The 17,917-nt window shown below is 45.8% G+C and overlaps 2 protein-coding genes across 2 annotated transcripts; one reads left to right on the top strand and one right to left on the bottom strand.

The window, feature by feature from the left end:
- The first annotated feature begins 6,800 nt into the window (after positions 1 to 6,800).
- LOC119320185 (probable metal-nicotianamine transporter YSL14) lies at positions 6,801 to 11,424 on the top strand. The gene is made up of 6 exons (XM_037594290.1): positions 6,801 to 7,341; positions 8,758 to 8,921; positions 9,095 to 9,192; positions 9,275 to 9,409; positions 9,658 to 9,847; positions 9,970 to 11,424. Exons 1-6 carry the CDS (start codon positions 6,891 to 6,893, stop codon positions 11,071 to 11,073), a joined length of 2,142 nt encoding a protein of 713 aa, XP_037450187.1. The 5' UTR covers positions 6,801 to 6,890; the 3' UTR covers positions 11,074 to 11,424.
- A 628-nt stretch (positions 11,425 to 12,052) lies between these two features.
- LOC119324942 (replication protein A 32 kDa subunit B-like) lies at positions 12,053 to 16,168 on the bottom strand. Its single transcript, XM_037598705.1, has 10 exons — positions 15,858 to 16,168; positions 15,662 to 15,772; positions 14,481 to 14,578; positions 14,348 to 14,389; positions 14,185 to 14,262; positions 13,166 to 13,244; positions 12,989 to 13,057; positions 12,822 to 12,907; positions 12,534 to 12,602; positions 12,053 to 12,462 (listed from the first exon to the last, which is right to left on the bottom strand). Exons 1-10 carry the CDS (start codon positions 15,987 to 15,989, stop codon positions 12,378 to 12,380), a joined length of 849 nt encoding a protein of 282 aa, XP_037454602.1. The 5' UTR covers positions 15,990 to 16,168; the 3' UTR covers positions 12,053 to 12,377.
- Positions 16,169 to 17,917: the final 1,749 nt, after the last annotated feature.

The following is a 17,917-nucleotide window of genomic DNA, read 5'->3' as shown; positions in this document are numbered from 1 at the left end:
CAGCTAAACAATGTCAACTTGTGTGTTCTAGGGTGCCCCTGCCCTCGTATATAAAGGAGCAAGGGGGGAGGCCGGCCGGCCCTTGGGCGCGCAAGGAGGGGAGGAGTCCTCCTCCTAGTTGGAGTAGGACTCCTCCTTTCCTAGTCCAACTAGGAGGGGGAAGGCGGAAGGAAGGAGAGGGAGAGGAAGAGGGAAAGAGGGGTCGCGACCCCCTCCCCTAGTCCAATTCGGACCCCCCTTGGGGGGGTGCCACCTCCTAGGCTGCTGCCCTCTCTCTCCCCTAAGGCCCACTAAGGCCCAATACTTCCCCGAGGGGTTCCGGTAACCCCTACACACTCCAGTTTTCTCCGAAATCATCCGAAACACTTTCGGTGTTCAAATATAGCCGTCCAATATATCAATCTTTATGTCTCGACCATTTAGAGACTCCTCGTCATGTCCGTGATCACATCCGGGACTCTGAACTACTTTCGGTACATCAAAACACATAAACTCATAATACCAATCGTCATCGAACGTTAAGCGTGCGGACCCTACGGGTTCAAGAACTATGTAGACATGACCGAGACACGTCTCCGGTCAATAATCAATAGCAGAACCTGGATGCTCATATTGGTTCCTACATATTCTACGAAGATCTTTATCGGTCAAACTGCATAACAACATACGTTGTTCCCTTTGTCATCGGTATGTTACTTGCCCGAGATTCGATCGTCGGTATCTCAATACCTAGTTCAATCTCGTTACCGGCAAGTCTCTTTACTCGTTCTATAATACTTCACCCCGCAACTAACTCATTAGTCACAATGCTTGCAAGGCTTATAGTGATGAGTATTATCGAGAGGGCCTACAGATACCTCTCTGAAACACGGAATGACAAATCCTAATCTCGATCTATGCCAACCCAACAAACACCTTCGGAGACACCTGTAGAGCACCTTTATAATCACCCTTTTACGTTGTGATGTTTGGTAGCACACAAAGTGTTCCTCGGTATTCGGGAGTTGCATAATCTCATAGTCTGAGGAACTTGTGTAAGTCATGCAGAAAGTAGTAGCAATGAAACTAACATGATCATAATGCTAAGATAACGAATTGGTCATGTCCATCACATCATTCTCCTAATGATGTGATCCCATTCATCAAATGACAACACATGTCTATGGTTAGGAAACATAACCATCTTTGATTCACGAGCTAGTCAAGTAGAGGCATACTAGGGACTATAGTTTTTGTCTATGTATTCACAAATGTACTAAGTTTCTGGTTAATACAATTCTAGCATGAATAATAAACATTTATCATGAATTAAGGAAATAAATAATAACTTTGTTATTGCCTCTAGGGCATATTTCCTTCACGTCCCTCGGCGTCATTCGGAACAAATAGTCCGCCTGGACCCTTTCCAAAGATTACCTGTAAATCATTGACCATAGCAAGTACGTGATCACCGGTACACATGGCGGGCTTCTTCCGGTGATCTGCCTCGCCTTTGAAATGCTTGCCTTTCTTTCGACATTGATGGTTGGTCGGAAGAAATCGACGATGCCCCAGGTACACATTCTTCCTGCATTTGTCCAAGTATATACTTTCGGTGTCATCTAAACAGTGCGTGCATGCGTGGTATCCCTTGTTTGTCTGTCATGAAAGGTTACTGAGAGTAGGCCAATCATTGATGGTTACAAACAACAACACATGCAGGTCAAATTCCTCCTGTTTGTGCTCATCCCACACACGTGTACCTTTTCCATTCCACAGCTGTAAAAGTTCTTCAAATAATGGCCTTAGGTACACATCAATGTCGTTGCCGGGTTGCTTAGGGCCTTGGATGAGAACTGACATCATAATGAACTTCCGCTTCATGCACATCCAAGGAGGAAGGTTATACATACATAGAGTCACGGGCCAGGTGCTGTGATTGATGCTCTGCTCCTTGAAAGGATTAATGCCATCCACGCTTAAACCAAACCATACGTTCCTTGGGTCACCTGCAAACTCAGCCAGGTACTTTCTCTCGATTTTTGTCCACTACGACCTGTCAGCTGGTGCTCTCAACTTCCCGTCTTTCTTACGGTCCTCTCTATGCCATCGCATCAACTTGGCATGCTCTTTGTTTCTGAACAAACGTTTCAACCATGGTATTATAGGAGCATACCACATCACCTTGGCAGGAACCCTCTTCCTGGGGGGCTCGCCATCAACATCACCAGGGTCATCTCGTCTGATCTTATACCGCAATGCACCGCATACCGGGCATGCGTTCAAATCCTCATACGCACCACGGTAGAGAATGCAGTCATTAGGGCATGCATGTATCTTCTGCACCTCCAATCCTAGAGGGCATACGACCTTCTTTGTTGTGTATGTACTGTCGGGCAATTCGTTATCCTTTGGAAGCTTCTTCTTCAATATTTTCAGTAGCTTCTCAAATCCTTTGTCAGGCACAGCATTCTCTGCCTTCCACTGTAGCAATTTCAGTACGGTACTGAGCTTTGTGTTGCCATCTTCACAATTGGGGTAAAAACCTTTTTTGTGATCCTCTAACATGTGATCGAACTTCAGCTTCTCCTTTTGACTTTCGCATAGTCTCCTTGCAACAACAATGACCCGACGGAGATCATCATCGGGCACATCGTCTGGTTCCTCTTGATCTTCAGCAGCCCCCCCCCCCCCTGTTGCAGCATCACCGTATTCAGGGGGCACATAGTTGTCATCGTCCTCTTCTTCTTCGCTGTCTTCCATCATAACCCCTATTTCTCTGTGCTTGGTCCAAACATTATAGTGTGGCATGAAACCCTTATAAAGCAGGTGGGTGTGAAGGGTTTTCGAGTCAGAGTAAGACTTCGTATTCCCACATATAGGGCATGGACAACATATAAAACCATTCTGCTTGTTTGCCTCAGCCACTTCGAGAAAACTATGCACACCCTTAATGTACTCGGAGGTGTGTCTGTCACCGTACATCCATTGCCGGTTCATCTGCGTGCATTATATATAATTAAGTGTGTCAAAAACCATTCCAGAACATCATGAATAGATAAGTGACCAAATTAATAGAAGTTCATCATCACAATAAAACCAAAGTACATACATAGTTCTCATTCAACAACATATAACTCTCCAGAGCATCTAATTAAACCATACATTGAAACAATATAAAACATTTCAATGCAACAACAGATGCGATCATAATCGCAACCAAGGTAACAATTGATCCAACGGCATAATGATACCAAGCCTCGGTATGAATGACATATTTTCTAATCTTTCTAATCTTCAAGCGCATTGCATCCATATTGATCTTATGATCATCGACGACATCCGCAACATGCAACTCCAATATCATCTTCTCCTCCTCAATTTTTATTTTTTCCTTCAAGTAATTGTTTTCTTCTTCAACTAAATTTAACCTCTCGACAATAGGGTCGGTCGGAATTTCCGGTTCACATACCTCCTAGATAAATAAAATCTATGTCATGTTGGTCAGTATAATTGTCATAAACAATAAATGAACCAAATAGTTATAAAAGATAGTATATACCACATCTGAATCATAGACAGGACGAGGGCTGACGGGGGCGGATATCAAAACCATCGCACTGTATAATAAGAAGCAATAATAAAAGTAAGAAAATTATACAAGTATCTATCTAAACATACAAGTAAGAAAAAAAATCCTTTCAGAAAGAAGATAAGAATAAGAGGCTCACCATGGTGGTGCCGGCGACGAGATCAGCGTGGGCGATCGACGGCGGTGAAGACGGGGACGGGACGTGACGGACCACTAAACCTAGACAAATATTGAGGAAAATGGAGTTTGGAGGTCAAGCTTGGAGAGGAGAAAGCTTAAGTAGTGTGGCTCGGGCATTTCATCGAACACCTCATGTGCATAGGAGGTGAGCTAGAGCACCACAAAGCCCTCCCCTCGCCGGTCAGAAAAAACAGAGCAGTGTGGAGTGCTCTGCTCGCCGGCGAGGGGTATATATAGGCACATCATTGGTCCCGGTTCATGGTGGGAACCGGGACTAAAGGCCCCCCTTCTGTCCCGGTTCCGGCCACGAACCGGTACCAATGGATGTGGTACCAATGAACTTGAAAAATGGCTTTGGACCCCACGTATTTGTACCTAATTGAGAAAGTATTTGGTATGGTGTCATGAAGACCAAGGAATTCTTTTTTTTAGTTTGGTACTTTCTCAATTAGGGATGGTTCTCAGGTTTGATTCTGGGAAGATAACTGGCTATGCGCCACCCCACTGATGGTGCGGTACCCTAACTTGTACAAGATTGTCAGACATAAATTTTTCACGACCAAACAAGTTTTGAAATAAAAAAAACCCCGATATTTATTTTCATAGGGACCTCTTTGGCCCTCACCTGGTAGCATGGAATGAATTACTCTCTCGTTTGAAGGACATTCAACTGACAAACGAGTTGGACAAGTTTCGATGAAAACTGCATCAAAACGACAGTTCTCAGTCAAGTCCTTATACAATGCGATGACTCATATTGATGTTTCCGTTGATAACAAAAAATTATGGAAGCTAAAAATACCTCTAAGAGTGAAGATATTTCTCGGGTTTTTAAGCAGAGGGGTCATCTTAACTAGAGATAGTCTAGCACGACATAACTGACAAGGTAGTAAGACATGTGTCTTTTTGCCAACATGATGAGTCTATTAAACACCTATTTTTTGAGTGTAAGTTTACTTGTGCGGTATGGACCATAGTTCAATTAGCTTCAAATCTATACCCCCCACATAGTGCACGTAACATATTTGGCAATTGGTCGTGGGGTATTGACAAATAATTTTCTGCACATATTTTTGGTGGGGTGGCTGCCTTATGCTGGGCATTGTGGCTTACCAGGAATGATGTGGTTTTTAATAATAAATGTGGTTCTTCTCCTGTGCAGATTATTCATGCATGTACGGATGACTCCGTACTTTTAGTCTATCCTACAGAAGTCGGAGGACAGAGACTTTTTTATGATGGCGTCTACACCACTGGAGCATACCGCCAGGGAGGTTTCCCCTCTCCATGGATGGCGATGTAATCTTTCTATAGGATCTGCCCCACCCTAGGCTGGATTGATTTATTTTTGCTGCAAAACTATGTTTATTTTTTGGTCATTTGAACTTATTGCCTGTGTACATCATGTTATGCAGAGGTCGGACATTTTTTGAATGCGGTTGTATCACCTTGATATATCAATTTAATTAAAATGTCATTTATCAAAAATAAGATGCTCTTGCCGTGCCGTATCTTATCAGGAATCTGAATATATCATACTATCATATAGAGCAGCACAAACTACCGATCGAACTCCATCCAGCTTAGCATCTATAGTCGCATCGTGGCAAGGTTGCTTTCAGATGGTCGGATGCGTGCGCGAGGGCTTCTTCCTTCGGGGGCGCGCGCGTGCGTGGCTGGCCGTGGCGTGCCGCCTGAAGGTGATTCGGACGTCTGATGCGCGCTCCTCCAGCCAGCCCGGCTTGTGTTTTCCGCCGTGAGATCAATTTCGATCATCTCTTTTCAAACAAGATCGCGACCGCCAACAGCGTATACAGCATCCATCCCTATTGCCGCCGCGGCGCCCAACTTGGATCCAACCGCTGCTCTGCGGTCGCTTTCCCACATGCGAACCGATCAACGATCCATTGGCTGTTTCTAAGTGAGCCGACCACAAATTCCAGCCTTGATTCCAACAAGTCGGACTGTGCATGATAGCAGCCCGGATGTGGGGTGAACAGTGGTCGAGAGCTTGCGAGACATGCGCGGCGTGCCCAGGCAGGCAAGCTCCGGGATGGGAAGCAATGACGAGCCTTGGCGGAAAATGGTGGTCCATGTCCAGGTCCACGACGGCTGACAGCCGGGCTGATCCACTCGGAAGATGCAAAAGATAATTCTTCGAGATGCGCTCCATGTTGCGTCGCGTCGCGGTGCTTCCTGTCTCCAGATGGCTCGACGAGATAACGAAGGAGGCTGGTTCTGCCTCGCAATGATTGACGGCGAGAGCAAATGAAGAAAGAAAAGAGACCGCGTACGAATGTTATGCGCGCAAATGATACAGCCATAAGCATACAGACCTCAGCGTGAACACGGCATAGCTCTCCCAAGACGTACGTAAACGCGGCATAATGCCTAGTATATGCTGAGCTCATATCTCCACTAATAATCAACTAACTAATTGACGAGAGCTGGGATCAAGTACATCACATCACCAGCTAAAATAAGAAATCGCAAATGTAATAGTAGTAGTAGATCGTTCCTTTGTTGATTAACGAAACTGCTCTGCATACGATGCTTTTCTCGTCCGAGCAGTACGATAAGAGAGGAAATCATCTCTGCATGCTATGGCCCACAAACTGAACTATTTATGGTTGTCTCTAATCGTATAGTGTTGTACAGGAACTTGTCCTACGCATAGCAAGGTTCGTTGATTAAAGAGAGAGAGAGATTACAATCTGCTACTACGTATTACTATATCGTTTGATTTGATTGAGGAAGGCGTCGCTACACCATACGTGGAAGGAAGGAGCTCGATAAGAAACGGTGCGTGCGGTTCGGCCGGCCCATGCATCCTGGAGACGACAAATCAAATCAAATCAAATACTACCCGGCCACCAGCAATCCTGCCCGTCCGATCCCATCACGACGGTCGTCAAGCGCCTCGGGGGACGCCACCCCCACGGCACACCACCCGCTGCTGCACCTGCACGGGCCACACCCTCAATAAATATTGCCTGGCACAGCGCAGCACAGAGAGACAGCTCACGCCTGACGCCTGGGCCGGGCCGTAGCCATCGCGCCCCAGCATTTTCTCTCCCCCACCACCACCACCACCACCACTCCAACGAAGCAAGCACCGCGAGTCCAAGCGGCCAAGCCAATGGCCACGCGCACCACCCACGGCGCCGCCGGGGACGACGAGGTGGCGGAGGCGGCGGGGAACACGGGCCCCACGCTCCGCCACCGCCACGGCCACGCGGGCAAGGGCGCGGGCGAGGCCGCCAATGGCGGCGCCAGCCCCGAGGACGCCTCGGTGGAGCAGGTCTTCGCGGACAAGGCGGTGCCGTCGTGGAGGGAGCAGCTCACGCTGCGGGCCTTGGTCGTCAGCGCGCTGCTCGCCGTCATGTTCAGCGTCATCGTCATGAAGCTCAACCTCACCACGGGGATCATCCCCTCGCTCAACGTCTCCGCGGGGCTGCTCGGCTTCTTCTTCGTCCGCCTCTGGACCAACGCCTTCGAGCGGATGGGCCTCGTCGGCCAGCCCTTCACCCGCCAGGAGAACACCGTCATCCAGACCTGCGTCGTCTCCGCCTACGGCATCGCCTTCAGCGGTAACCTCCCCCAACCTTCCACTACACTCGGTTACAGTTACAAATTACAATTGAAGCGTGCTAGGAACATTGTTTTTTTTGCGAATGTCAAGTTTGAGTGTCGGCTTTGCTTCAACGCCTCAATTTCGTGCTCTTACCTTCGTATGGAAAGTTTGTCTGACATTGACCAGTAGACGAATCCATTTCGTTCGTGCGTGTATGTCGATAGCTTTGGGATTCGTCGTAATCTGGGCTATGGGGGATAAGGAGGAGCACGATGCAGATCTGGGCTCAGGAGGTAGAGGTGGGCATAGGCATAGCGATTTGCACTAGTGGGTTGGTGGCTTGGGGCATCAGGGAATCCATTGTTTCTTTTGCCCCCAAGGAAAAATACGAACCAGTCGCATTCAAATCCTCCAAAGTGGGCTTATGATGAGAGCAACGATAGGGAAAGCACAACACAAGAAACTTCTTGGATTCGGACTTTGTGGTTTGATAGGTGTGTTAGGTGGACTGCAGTGTGCCTTTTGTTTTTCCAATCTTCCGAACTAGATGTTGGAGACGATGGTACTTGCGTGCACCTGACTGAACTGTGAAGCATCTAGGACGAAATTAGGGACCATTTTTGGTTGGTTCATTAGGTGAATGAGTGAACCAAGTAGGTGCAATGGTCAACAACATCTTTTGAAGTTTTGGCGCTGGTGATAAGGATGGAGAGGCAAATTACAGCTAGTGTTGAGGACAAGCTGCAAATGGAGGAGCGTGCTTGGTTTGACTTCTCAGCTTAAAATAGATAGATGCACGGCTCATTGTTTTCTAGTATTTATTTATCTATGATAGACATGACGCATGCATGTGAAGCATTGAGTCCACATGAACATAAACAACTAGTATGGTCTGTGGGTTTATTTTGGAACCATGTTACATGTACGTTCAAGCTTATATGGGAATACTTTCATGTGATAGTCGCTGATTTCATTTCACAGACTTGAGAGTCCCCGTGACAGTGCATACGCGTTGCTGATTTGAAAATGGACACAAATGTCCTTTGTTCATAAGTCGGTCTACTATGTGGAAATTCTTGTCAGCAGCTTTACATATGCTTCTGTTTCTCTTTCAACTGCACCAGTATCAAATAGGAATTTCCAGGATGGTGAGCGATGATTAACTGATTATCTATGTTTCAAATTGGTCATGGGATGATTCGCAAAAATATATGATCATAATTCGTAAGATGAGGAAATCATACGATGCATGAAATCAACTGCTTGATTAATTTCTGTAATTGTGGAAAGTACATTAGCACATAACCCTATTTATCTTTGCTGATCGATCTGCCTGCCTTGTGAAACTGTACTTGCTAGTATGTCATTATGCACAAACAAATTACTTTGGCTAATTGACATGTTGCTTTTCTTATTTGTTACGATTGGTCAGGTGGGTTTGGCAGTTATCTGTTTGGAATGAGTGACACAATAGCTAAGCAAGCAACGGAGGCTAATGATGCTTGGAACATCAAGGAACCTCACCTTGGATGGATGATAGGCTTTCTTTTCCTCGTCAGTTTTATTGGGATTTTTGCTCTTGTGCCCATGAGAAAAGTAAGGCCTTCAACATGTTTCTCCCTTTGTTCTTACTAAATAACTGTATACTCCCTCCGTAAAGAAATATAAGAGCGTTTAGATCACTACTTTAGTGATCTAAACACTCTTATATTTCTTTACAGAGGGAGTACAAGCAAACTTTGTTCTCATCAGCTGAGTTGCTCTTCCAGATCATGATTGTCGACTACAAGCTGACCTATCCAAGTGGCACAGCAACTGCTTATCTCATCAATGGTTTTCACACACCTGAGGGCGCCAAGCTTGCAAAGTATGTTGATAGCAGTTCTGTTCTCTACTGCTTATACAAGTGCCAAAAAACTTTGCTGACAGCAGTGACCATCTTGTTTCAGGAAGCAAGTAAAGATACTGGGCAGGTACTTTATGTTGAGCTTTTTCTGGGGCTTTTTCCAATGGTTCTTCAGTGGTGGCGATGACTGCGGTTTCAAGAACTTCCCAACATTAGGCCTTGAAGCTTACAAGAATAGGTCAGTAATGACATCATCTTGGTTCTGCTGACAGCATTGATTATGATTTGTCCAATATCTGGAAATAACCTGACTAATGTATCTACAGAAACGTCTACATCTTGCTACACTATGTTTTTCTTCTATAGTCATGGTGGAAATTATTTATGCTTATTTACCGGCTGCAAGATAATGTCTAGTGTCTGAACATTTGCTTACGGTAGTTCCCTGGCAGTCTCCTATACTGAACCTAACTTATCGTCTTCCAGGTTCTACTTTGATTTCTCTCCTACATATGTTGGGGTTGGCATGATCTGCCCACACATCGTGAATGTGTCTGTTATTCTAGGAGGTATCATCTCGTGGGGTATAATGTGGCCTCTCATTGGCAAGAAAAAAGGGAGTTGGTACCCTGCTTCTCTCCCAGAATCTAGTCTTCATGGGCTGCAGGCTTACAGGGTAAGCACTCTGATCTTGCACTGTCTTCACTTTCGTCTAAGCTAAAATCCAACAATGTTGTCTGAAAAAACCAACAGTTTTGCGACCAAGATTTTTGATTGCTGGTTGCTTTACCATTACAGGTCTTTATATCCATTGCTTTGATTCTTGGGGATGGGCTATATAACTTTGTCAAGGTGCTTATCCGCACAATTGCCGGCTTCATATCAATGGTTCATAAAAATTCGAAAGCCATGCTTCCTGTTTCAGACAATGGCAGCCCCACCGCTGAAGCTATGTCCTTTGATGATGAGCGTCGCACTGAACTATTCCTGAAAGATCAAATCCCCATGGCAGTTGCATATGGAGGCTATGCCGTAGTTGCTTCTATATCTATCGGCACTCTTCCTCAGATCTTCCCGCAGCTCAAGTGGTACTACATTTTAGTTGCCTATGTGGTAGCACCTATCCTGGCCTTCTGCAATGCCTACGGAAGTGGGCTCACTGATTGGTCCCTTGCCTCCACCTATGGCAAGCTTGCTATCTTCGTCTTTGGTGCATGGGCTGGCCTTGCCAATGGCGGTGTGCTTGTAGGACTTGCTGCATGTGGTGTGATGATGAGCATCGTGTCAACTGCCTCTGACCTGATGCAAGACTTCAAGACTGGTTACTTGACTTTGGCGTCACCAAAGTCCATGTTTATCAGCCAGGTGATAGGCACAGCAATGGGTTGTGTCATTTCCCCCTGTGTCTTCTGGCTGTTCTACAAGGCCTTCAGCGACATCGGCACAAGCGGCACCGAATACCCAGCGCCTTATGCCATTGTGTACCGAAACATGGCGATATTGGGTGTGGATGGCTTCAACACGCTTCCGGAGAACTGCCTGACTCTCTGCTACATCTTCTTCGCTGCGGCTATTGCCATCAACCTGATAAGAGACTTGACACCGCACAAGTTTTCGAGGTTCATCCCGCTCCCTATGGCAATGGCTATACCTTTCTACATAGGGTCATACTTTGCGATCGACATGTTCCTGGGCAGCTTCATACTCTTTGTGTGGGAGAAGGTGAACAAGGCAAAAGCAGATGCCTTCGGACCTGCTGTCGCTTCAGGGTTGATTTGCGGGGACGGGATCTGGACCCTGCCTCAGTCCATTCTTGCCCTTGCCAAGGTGAATCCTCCCATTTGCATGAAGTTCTTGACAAGAGGAGACAATGTCAAAGTGGACAAATTCCTTGGTGGCTAGAAGGGACAACGGCAAGCCATGGCCACGCATCAGCATCCGCATGTAATTAGAGCCACTTTCCCAGGCCACTTGTTTTGTAGAAAAGCCAGATCTTGGGTCCAGGCAAGGGAGAATTATCCCTACGAATCAAATTTCCGAAACGATTGTAGCTGTTCCTTCGCAGTGTAAAAAGGAAGAGGAAAAAATTTAGAGGCAGAACGACATAGTATTAGGTGTAACAGCATTTCACATTTTGTCTGTGTCTTGTGTAACTGTGGCGCTGTGAGTTGTGACATGTTCCTCCATAACAATGTTCCATCTGGATCGTAAGAGCATCTCCACCAGATATGAAAACTGCGGCCTTGCCCAAAAGATTGCGGTTTAGTGCATTTTTACCCAAAAAAAAAGCTCCGGCCTATGATACCCAAATTTTAGCTCCAATGCTGCATATTTCGAACTCTTCACTCCGCCGGCCACCATGAACCCCGCCGCTCTATCATGCGGGTGCTATCTTCTTTGTTTTTTGTCAACTGAAGTCGTGCGTTGGAACTGCACTTTTTAGTTCGTCGTGCGTACAACTCAAACCATCCACACACACACACACACACAAGCTTCTATACCATATAAATCCCACTTTACCAACATAAATATATTACCTCATCCCTCAGTGACCTCTGCAGCTGCCCCCTGACCCCGTCGAGCTCGCAAAATAGCTGCCATGTCCCGTCGACGCCGGCCGGCCCATCACCCGTCCCCACACGGCCGCCCCATACCTCGCCATCCCTGAGCTCCTGCCACTATCACTGAACTTGCCCGCCACCGTCCTGCCGTCTCCCCCAGTCGTATTTTTGGCAGCAGTTTTACATCATCTGCTACAGCAAAAATAATCTGGTGCCAAAAAACTTCTCTCCTTTTTGATATTGCATTCTTTTGAGGTGCACCGAGGATTTCGAATCCAGAAATAATCAGATGCATGATATGCATTTTTAGGGCAAACGTTAACTGAATCCAGAAACAATATGCAGGGCAGAGTCATAACCACAAACAAGTCGCAAACTAATTGCAGGTCACACAGGCATGGATGTTCTCGAGGTACTGCAGTAGCAAACACAAACGAAAGCACCTAGAGATCTAACCTACTCATATCCATTACACATAAGGCGCAAGTGCTTAGATATGCAACTTAACCTAGCCGTTAAGTTGCTCTCCTTGCGACTGTCTAGAGGACCAGCAAGCCACTCTGCAAAAACAACTCTTGCAAGAGTGCTTATATTATTCGATCGCTCCAGGGGAGCCTAACGCTTGCACGCGTGGGCACAGCCATATCAACCATTCAGTGTAGACTTGTAATGGTTGTCATCGATAGTTGGATAGAGGTTGCCAACATCAATAAGATGTGTAACAGTCGACCTGTGAAAAAGAAATTCAGGATTATTAGAATGTCAAATGTATTTCAGAGGGGCCGGGGTAAAGGGTGATACCTGGCAAGTGCATCTGATATGTTAAGACGGCTTGCAACCTGTTCGATACTAACTCCATGCTCCAGGTTTCTGCAGGAACACAATGCAGTCATCGTTCTCCATTCTATAAATGAGAGAATACCTAGCAATATTGAGGCATATATACAGTAGAAAAGCTTATATTTCCCATCAGCATGACCATGGAGGCCTGGAAGGGGAGGATCGCAGGGGACACAGGTGGTACAAATTATATGAAAAAGAACCCACTAGCGCTAAGCATAACATAACACTGCAACAGAATTAACTTACACAAGCATTGGGTCATGAAAAACATTCATGACCATATCAGTTAAATCTTGCCCACCAGCATTCCCAGATGCAGATAGTGTTGGGGCCTGAGTAAGGAGGAGCAAACATGTTCGGCAGCAATTCAGTGGATTATTATAGTAAAATGATGATATACTTCCTCAAACTACCTGATTATTAGGGGGCGGAGCTTGGTTCCATGATGCATTAGCAGTTACTTGAGGCTGTGTCCCAGATTTCTACCAACAATAAAAGATCCAAAGAAATGAAAGCATCTTCAGAAATTATAGATACTGTTCAGTTTGTAAATAAAATCCTACTAGAAAGAAAGGCTTGGATGACAGTACCTTAGCCTTGGCAAGATCCAAATGCACATAAATGCAGTACAGAAAGTGATGTGTTATATCATTGTAGTTGGTTACAAGCCTGACAAGAATTCATATAAAGTAAGATTAAAATGTAGCTGACCAATGTCAAATGGGTATAGAAAATATTCTCATAGGTTAGACACCATTCCACCACAGAAAATCTTAACTGCTTTTACACGCATCATACAGCAAAACAATTTCAGTCTTATATATCAACGCATTTGGATGAGAAACAATCGACACTACAATAATATTAACAGCACCATATATCATTATGTTGGTCAGAAGTTCGGTAATCACATAATTGTGCATATGTACTACAATATTTAGTTATTTATGATTCGTAACAGAGGGACTGTTGTCCCTAACACGGTAACACCAGCCATTTAAATTGTTCTACTACTTCTGCACATGGAAAAGCTGCACAAATACAAATCACCTTTATAGTGGCATGATTCAATAGAGAGCAAACCTTTATACAGCAAACTTCATTAAAATACTAAGGCTCAGTTTGCAGCAGCTGAACTGCGCAACACTGAACTTCATACAGTTTTGCTATTTGTAAGGTGACCCATAAAATATTAATTATAAGCTGATCAAATTGCACATCGTGAGACCTAGAGTCGCACAGAAGTTCTCATGGAACTTCATGTGTATAAGTGTGCAACTGGCATTGCATATGACTTCTAAAATGTGTCCATTGGATAAAGGATTAAGGGTTGTGGTTGTGACTTAGAAATATGAGTTTCTCAATCGACTTAACAATACGAGTTTCTCAGTCGGCTTAGAAAGAAGCATTCACTATTTAATAATCGGCAGTGGAAAAATATATCCATAAAGGCAGGAAAAGGGTGGTTACCCAATAATAAAAGAGGCAAAAACTGTTGGACAAACAACATTTTTATAATTCATCACAATGCCAACCACAGCCTAACTAACGAAATAAATTATTGAAAGCTCACATTCTAATATCATAAAAGGAGGATCAAAGTGCTCACCGCACGGAATAAGCAACAATGTGACGCTTCCCTTGAAAGCTTTTCAGACCACCATTGACAATAACATAGTCACCATCCCTTGTAAACAAAAGAAGACGAAGATGTGAAGTTTATTGCATGGAAACCAATTTCCCATCATATGACAACCAGTTTTAATCCTTACTTGACTAAACCCATTTCTGTAGTGTCCGATGTCTCATTTTCCCTGGAAAAATAAAATAAAGGACAGCGTATATGAGTGACACTCCAAAATTTGGTCGACTGTAGACAAACCAAAGCAATACATAACATCTCACCAGCGATTCACTTCTATCCTGCCTGTACCATCATCAAGAATGAATCGTACATCTGTCATCCGCTCTGCCTTATTCATCATGCGTCCTACAAGCCTAACCTGCAATCCAGGGCAATAAAACAATTAGATAAACAACAAGCTGATCTCCGTCGATCTCGATAGGAAGCAAAGTGTTCAAAGAAAAACCATTTCAAACCACACTACACAAACAGCCAAAGGCGAGTTGCGATTGGGCCCTCTAAACTGCGTGCATTTCACAAAACCACAAGGTTCGGAAATACATGACTGCACAATCCTTGCACTTGCACTGCAGCCAGCCCCAACCTGATTAAATGGCTGAACCGGGGGTGTTTTACTAGCAATTTGGGCTCATGTGTATGGTTAACCAGGATGCCCCAGTGGCTCACTAGCCATGTGTATGGTTTCCAACTTTTTTTCTCAATTAGATGTATGCAGACACGTTTTAGTGAGTGTGTTTGTTCACTCATTATATTGCGTATGTAGTCTATCTTGAAATATCCAAAACATCTTATAATAGTGAACGGAGGGAGTATGTGACAAGGGGAAGGGAGGCTGCATGAGCCTCCGGCATCCCTTCCATCAAACGGACAGCAATGACTGTGTGAACGCTGGTAGCAAGCAGCGCTGCAGAGTCATGCCTTGTAAAGGAGTCCCATTGGTGTGGGCCATTTAGGCCCCATTACAGATGGTGGGTGTGGTTAGGAGAGGAACAGAAATTACAGAACTTCAGCAAATGCAATATGGACGCTAACCAAGGTATTGTTTCTTTCCCTATTGCATAGTTGAACTAATACACCTGACCAGTGTTATATGTTCAAATTTCAAATCCGCTTGCCTAAATAAAATTACGAGAGGAGATTCGTTTCCTCACTCCCTGGATCGGAGTGAGTAATAATAATTCAAGAACAGACATGTTTCAGTCCGGAGGAAGGTTCTTTTTTTTTCCTAGGAAGGTGTCGGTCCGACTATAATCCGCTCTGCCAACTACAATGTGAAACCTTTCACAGCAAGCATACAAAACAAGTCGAATCAGTGCTCAAACAAAAGAAACGATTAAATCCCCCAAAAAGGAGAGTCGATTATTTACAATGTCCTTAAGCACCGGGTTAAGAGGAGTTCAAACAAAACAAAAAACACCGGGCGAAGAGGCAGTATTCGTACCGTGGACACCTCGGTGCCATTGACAGCGAAACTGGACTTGTCGTCGTTGGTCTGGGACGCGTCCATAATCTGCTTGACGGTGAGCGGGAGCAGCGTCTGCGCGCCGCGAGTCTGAGCGGGAGGGGACGGCATCATCAGATTTGGGGGCCGGAAACAAAACAAGGGGAGATTGGGCGGGATTGCTAGGAAGGCAAACCTTGGTGATGCCGCCGCTGCCCTCCGGGGTGTTGGTGGTCTGCGAGGGCATGAACCCGCCGCCGCTGAAGAGGCTGTTGGCGTTGGCGGCGCCGCCGCCGTTCCCGTCGTAGTGGTCGCCTCCGTTGTACATGGTGAGGCCCGGTGGCTGCAAACCCTAGTCTTGCCGGGGAAGGAGGGGAGGAGGAGAGGGAGAGGGGCGAGGGCGGGAGAAGGGCGGAGGGGCGGTCGTTTTGTTTTGTGGGGAAAGGGGGTCTTCTCCGGTACGAAACCTTGGGTCTCCGGTATGGGTATGGCAGTGCGGCGCGCGGCCCAATGGGTCGGCAGGCGCAGGTCGCCGGGTGGCGGTGCGGCGCAGCGTCGGGTCAAGTCACGGGTAAAAAAATTGCAGCCGGGCCCTGCGCCGCGCGTCTGATTGGTTTGGATGCGTGCGCGGGAGCGGTGCGGCTCGGGGGCTATCTTGACTCGTGCGCTCACGGACGGTGCGCGGCGCAGCAGGAGAGCTCTCAAACGGCGCGTGGCCTATTTGCGCAGGGTCAGGGCGTCAGGCGAGCCGAGGGCGGTCAAATTTCGTGTTTTGATCCTTTCGGCGTATAAAATTGGAATCTGATCCTGGTATAAAAAAAAATCTGCTACCGCCGGAGAACCTGGCGATAGGTAAGTACAGGCTACCGCCGTCCCTTATGGCGGTAGGTTCCCTGACGCCGTCTAGCCGATAACGGTCGTGCACACGTGGCAAAGGGACCTACCGCCGCCGGCTATGGCGGTAGGCTCTTGCAACCTACCGCCGAGCTCTCTGGCGGCAGGTTCCTGGATAAGGTTGTGAGGGGAGGGGGATGTGCTGCTCCCCACCCACTCATTCACCCCACTTTTCTTTTCGAGCTCAAGCTCTCTCCCCCTCTTCTTCCCCATCAAATCACCCACTAGATCCCCCTCCATTGCTTGAGATTTGGCCGGTGGATCGAGGCCATTTGCATCACCCAAGGTACCTCCCCCATCCCCCTTCATTTGGTTGGTTCAAATCATGCATTTTGCTCATTTTGTTGGAATCACTAGGTCATGATTTTGTTGTGGTGAAATCAATGTATATGATGCATTTAGGGTAATGTTTGTGCTTTGACAATGTATTGTGTCACTAGCATTGTTTGGGTAGTAAGAAATATCATTTAGGGTTTTGTTAGGGTTAGGTTTAATGACATGGTTAGGGTTAAGGTTATGGTTATGCTTAAGTAAATGTCTATATGACGAATGTTATGGTTATAGTTTAATTAGGATTTTGTTAGAGTAGTTACCTCTCGAATTATAGCTCGATCTACTCCTAGGGTTATAGTTTTTGTCAAGAGACGGTTAGGATTTTTGCTTTGGATGACCGTTATAGTAATGCCTCGACTTGTAGGATGGGATCGATCATCTTTGTTGAGACTTCCGCGGAGGCGGCGGCGAAGCGTGAACGTGCAGTCATTGAGGAAAAGATGGACTTGTGGGTCAAAGTCGTTGATGCATTGAATGCGGCTTGTAGAGATTTTTTAAAGTATTATGTGTCAAAGTGCGACGATGCCAGAGTTAAGTTATACCAAGCTAAAGAGAAAAACATAAGCAACCTCAAGAAGGAAGGAAAATTCATAGACGCGCTCTTGCAAGGCAAATTGCATTGTGTGAAACATGGGATGAAGTGAATGAGATGGACTTTAACAACCCTGGCCAGATCATTGATTGGCTAGTTAGGCAACCATAATCGGCGATACTTAGTCGGGCAACTCGTTGGGCTTGGGTCCGTGAAAGAAATGATGTCATTTGTTGCAACTCCGGGGCGTACGACAAAGATGTCTTGTTGATGGACTAGTAGAGGGGGTTGAAACACATGATGTTGTAGTGTCATTTGGACTGTAATGGCATGTACCCTTATCGTCTATGTAACCTATGTCATTTGAACCAGTGAGAACATTATGTAGCCTAAATAAGTTATGCTTTGTGTTTGTATTGTATCATTTGATTTGAATTTTGGGTTGTTCCATTTCATATAGCATGGAAAACATGACCCCGGAGGAGATGAAGAAAGTA

This window comes from Triticum dicoccoides, chromosome 6B (genome assembly GCF_002162155.2).
Source record: "Triticum dicoccoides isolate Atlit2015 ecotype Zavitan chromosome 6B, WEW_v2.0, whole genome shotgun sequence".
NCBI lineage: Eukaryota > Viridiplantae > Streptophyta > Magnoliopsida > Poales > Poaceae > Triticum > Triticum dicoccoides.
This window is presented reverse-complemented; position numbering and strand designations above follow the sequence as displayed.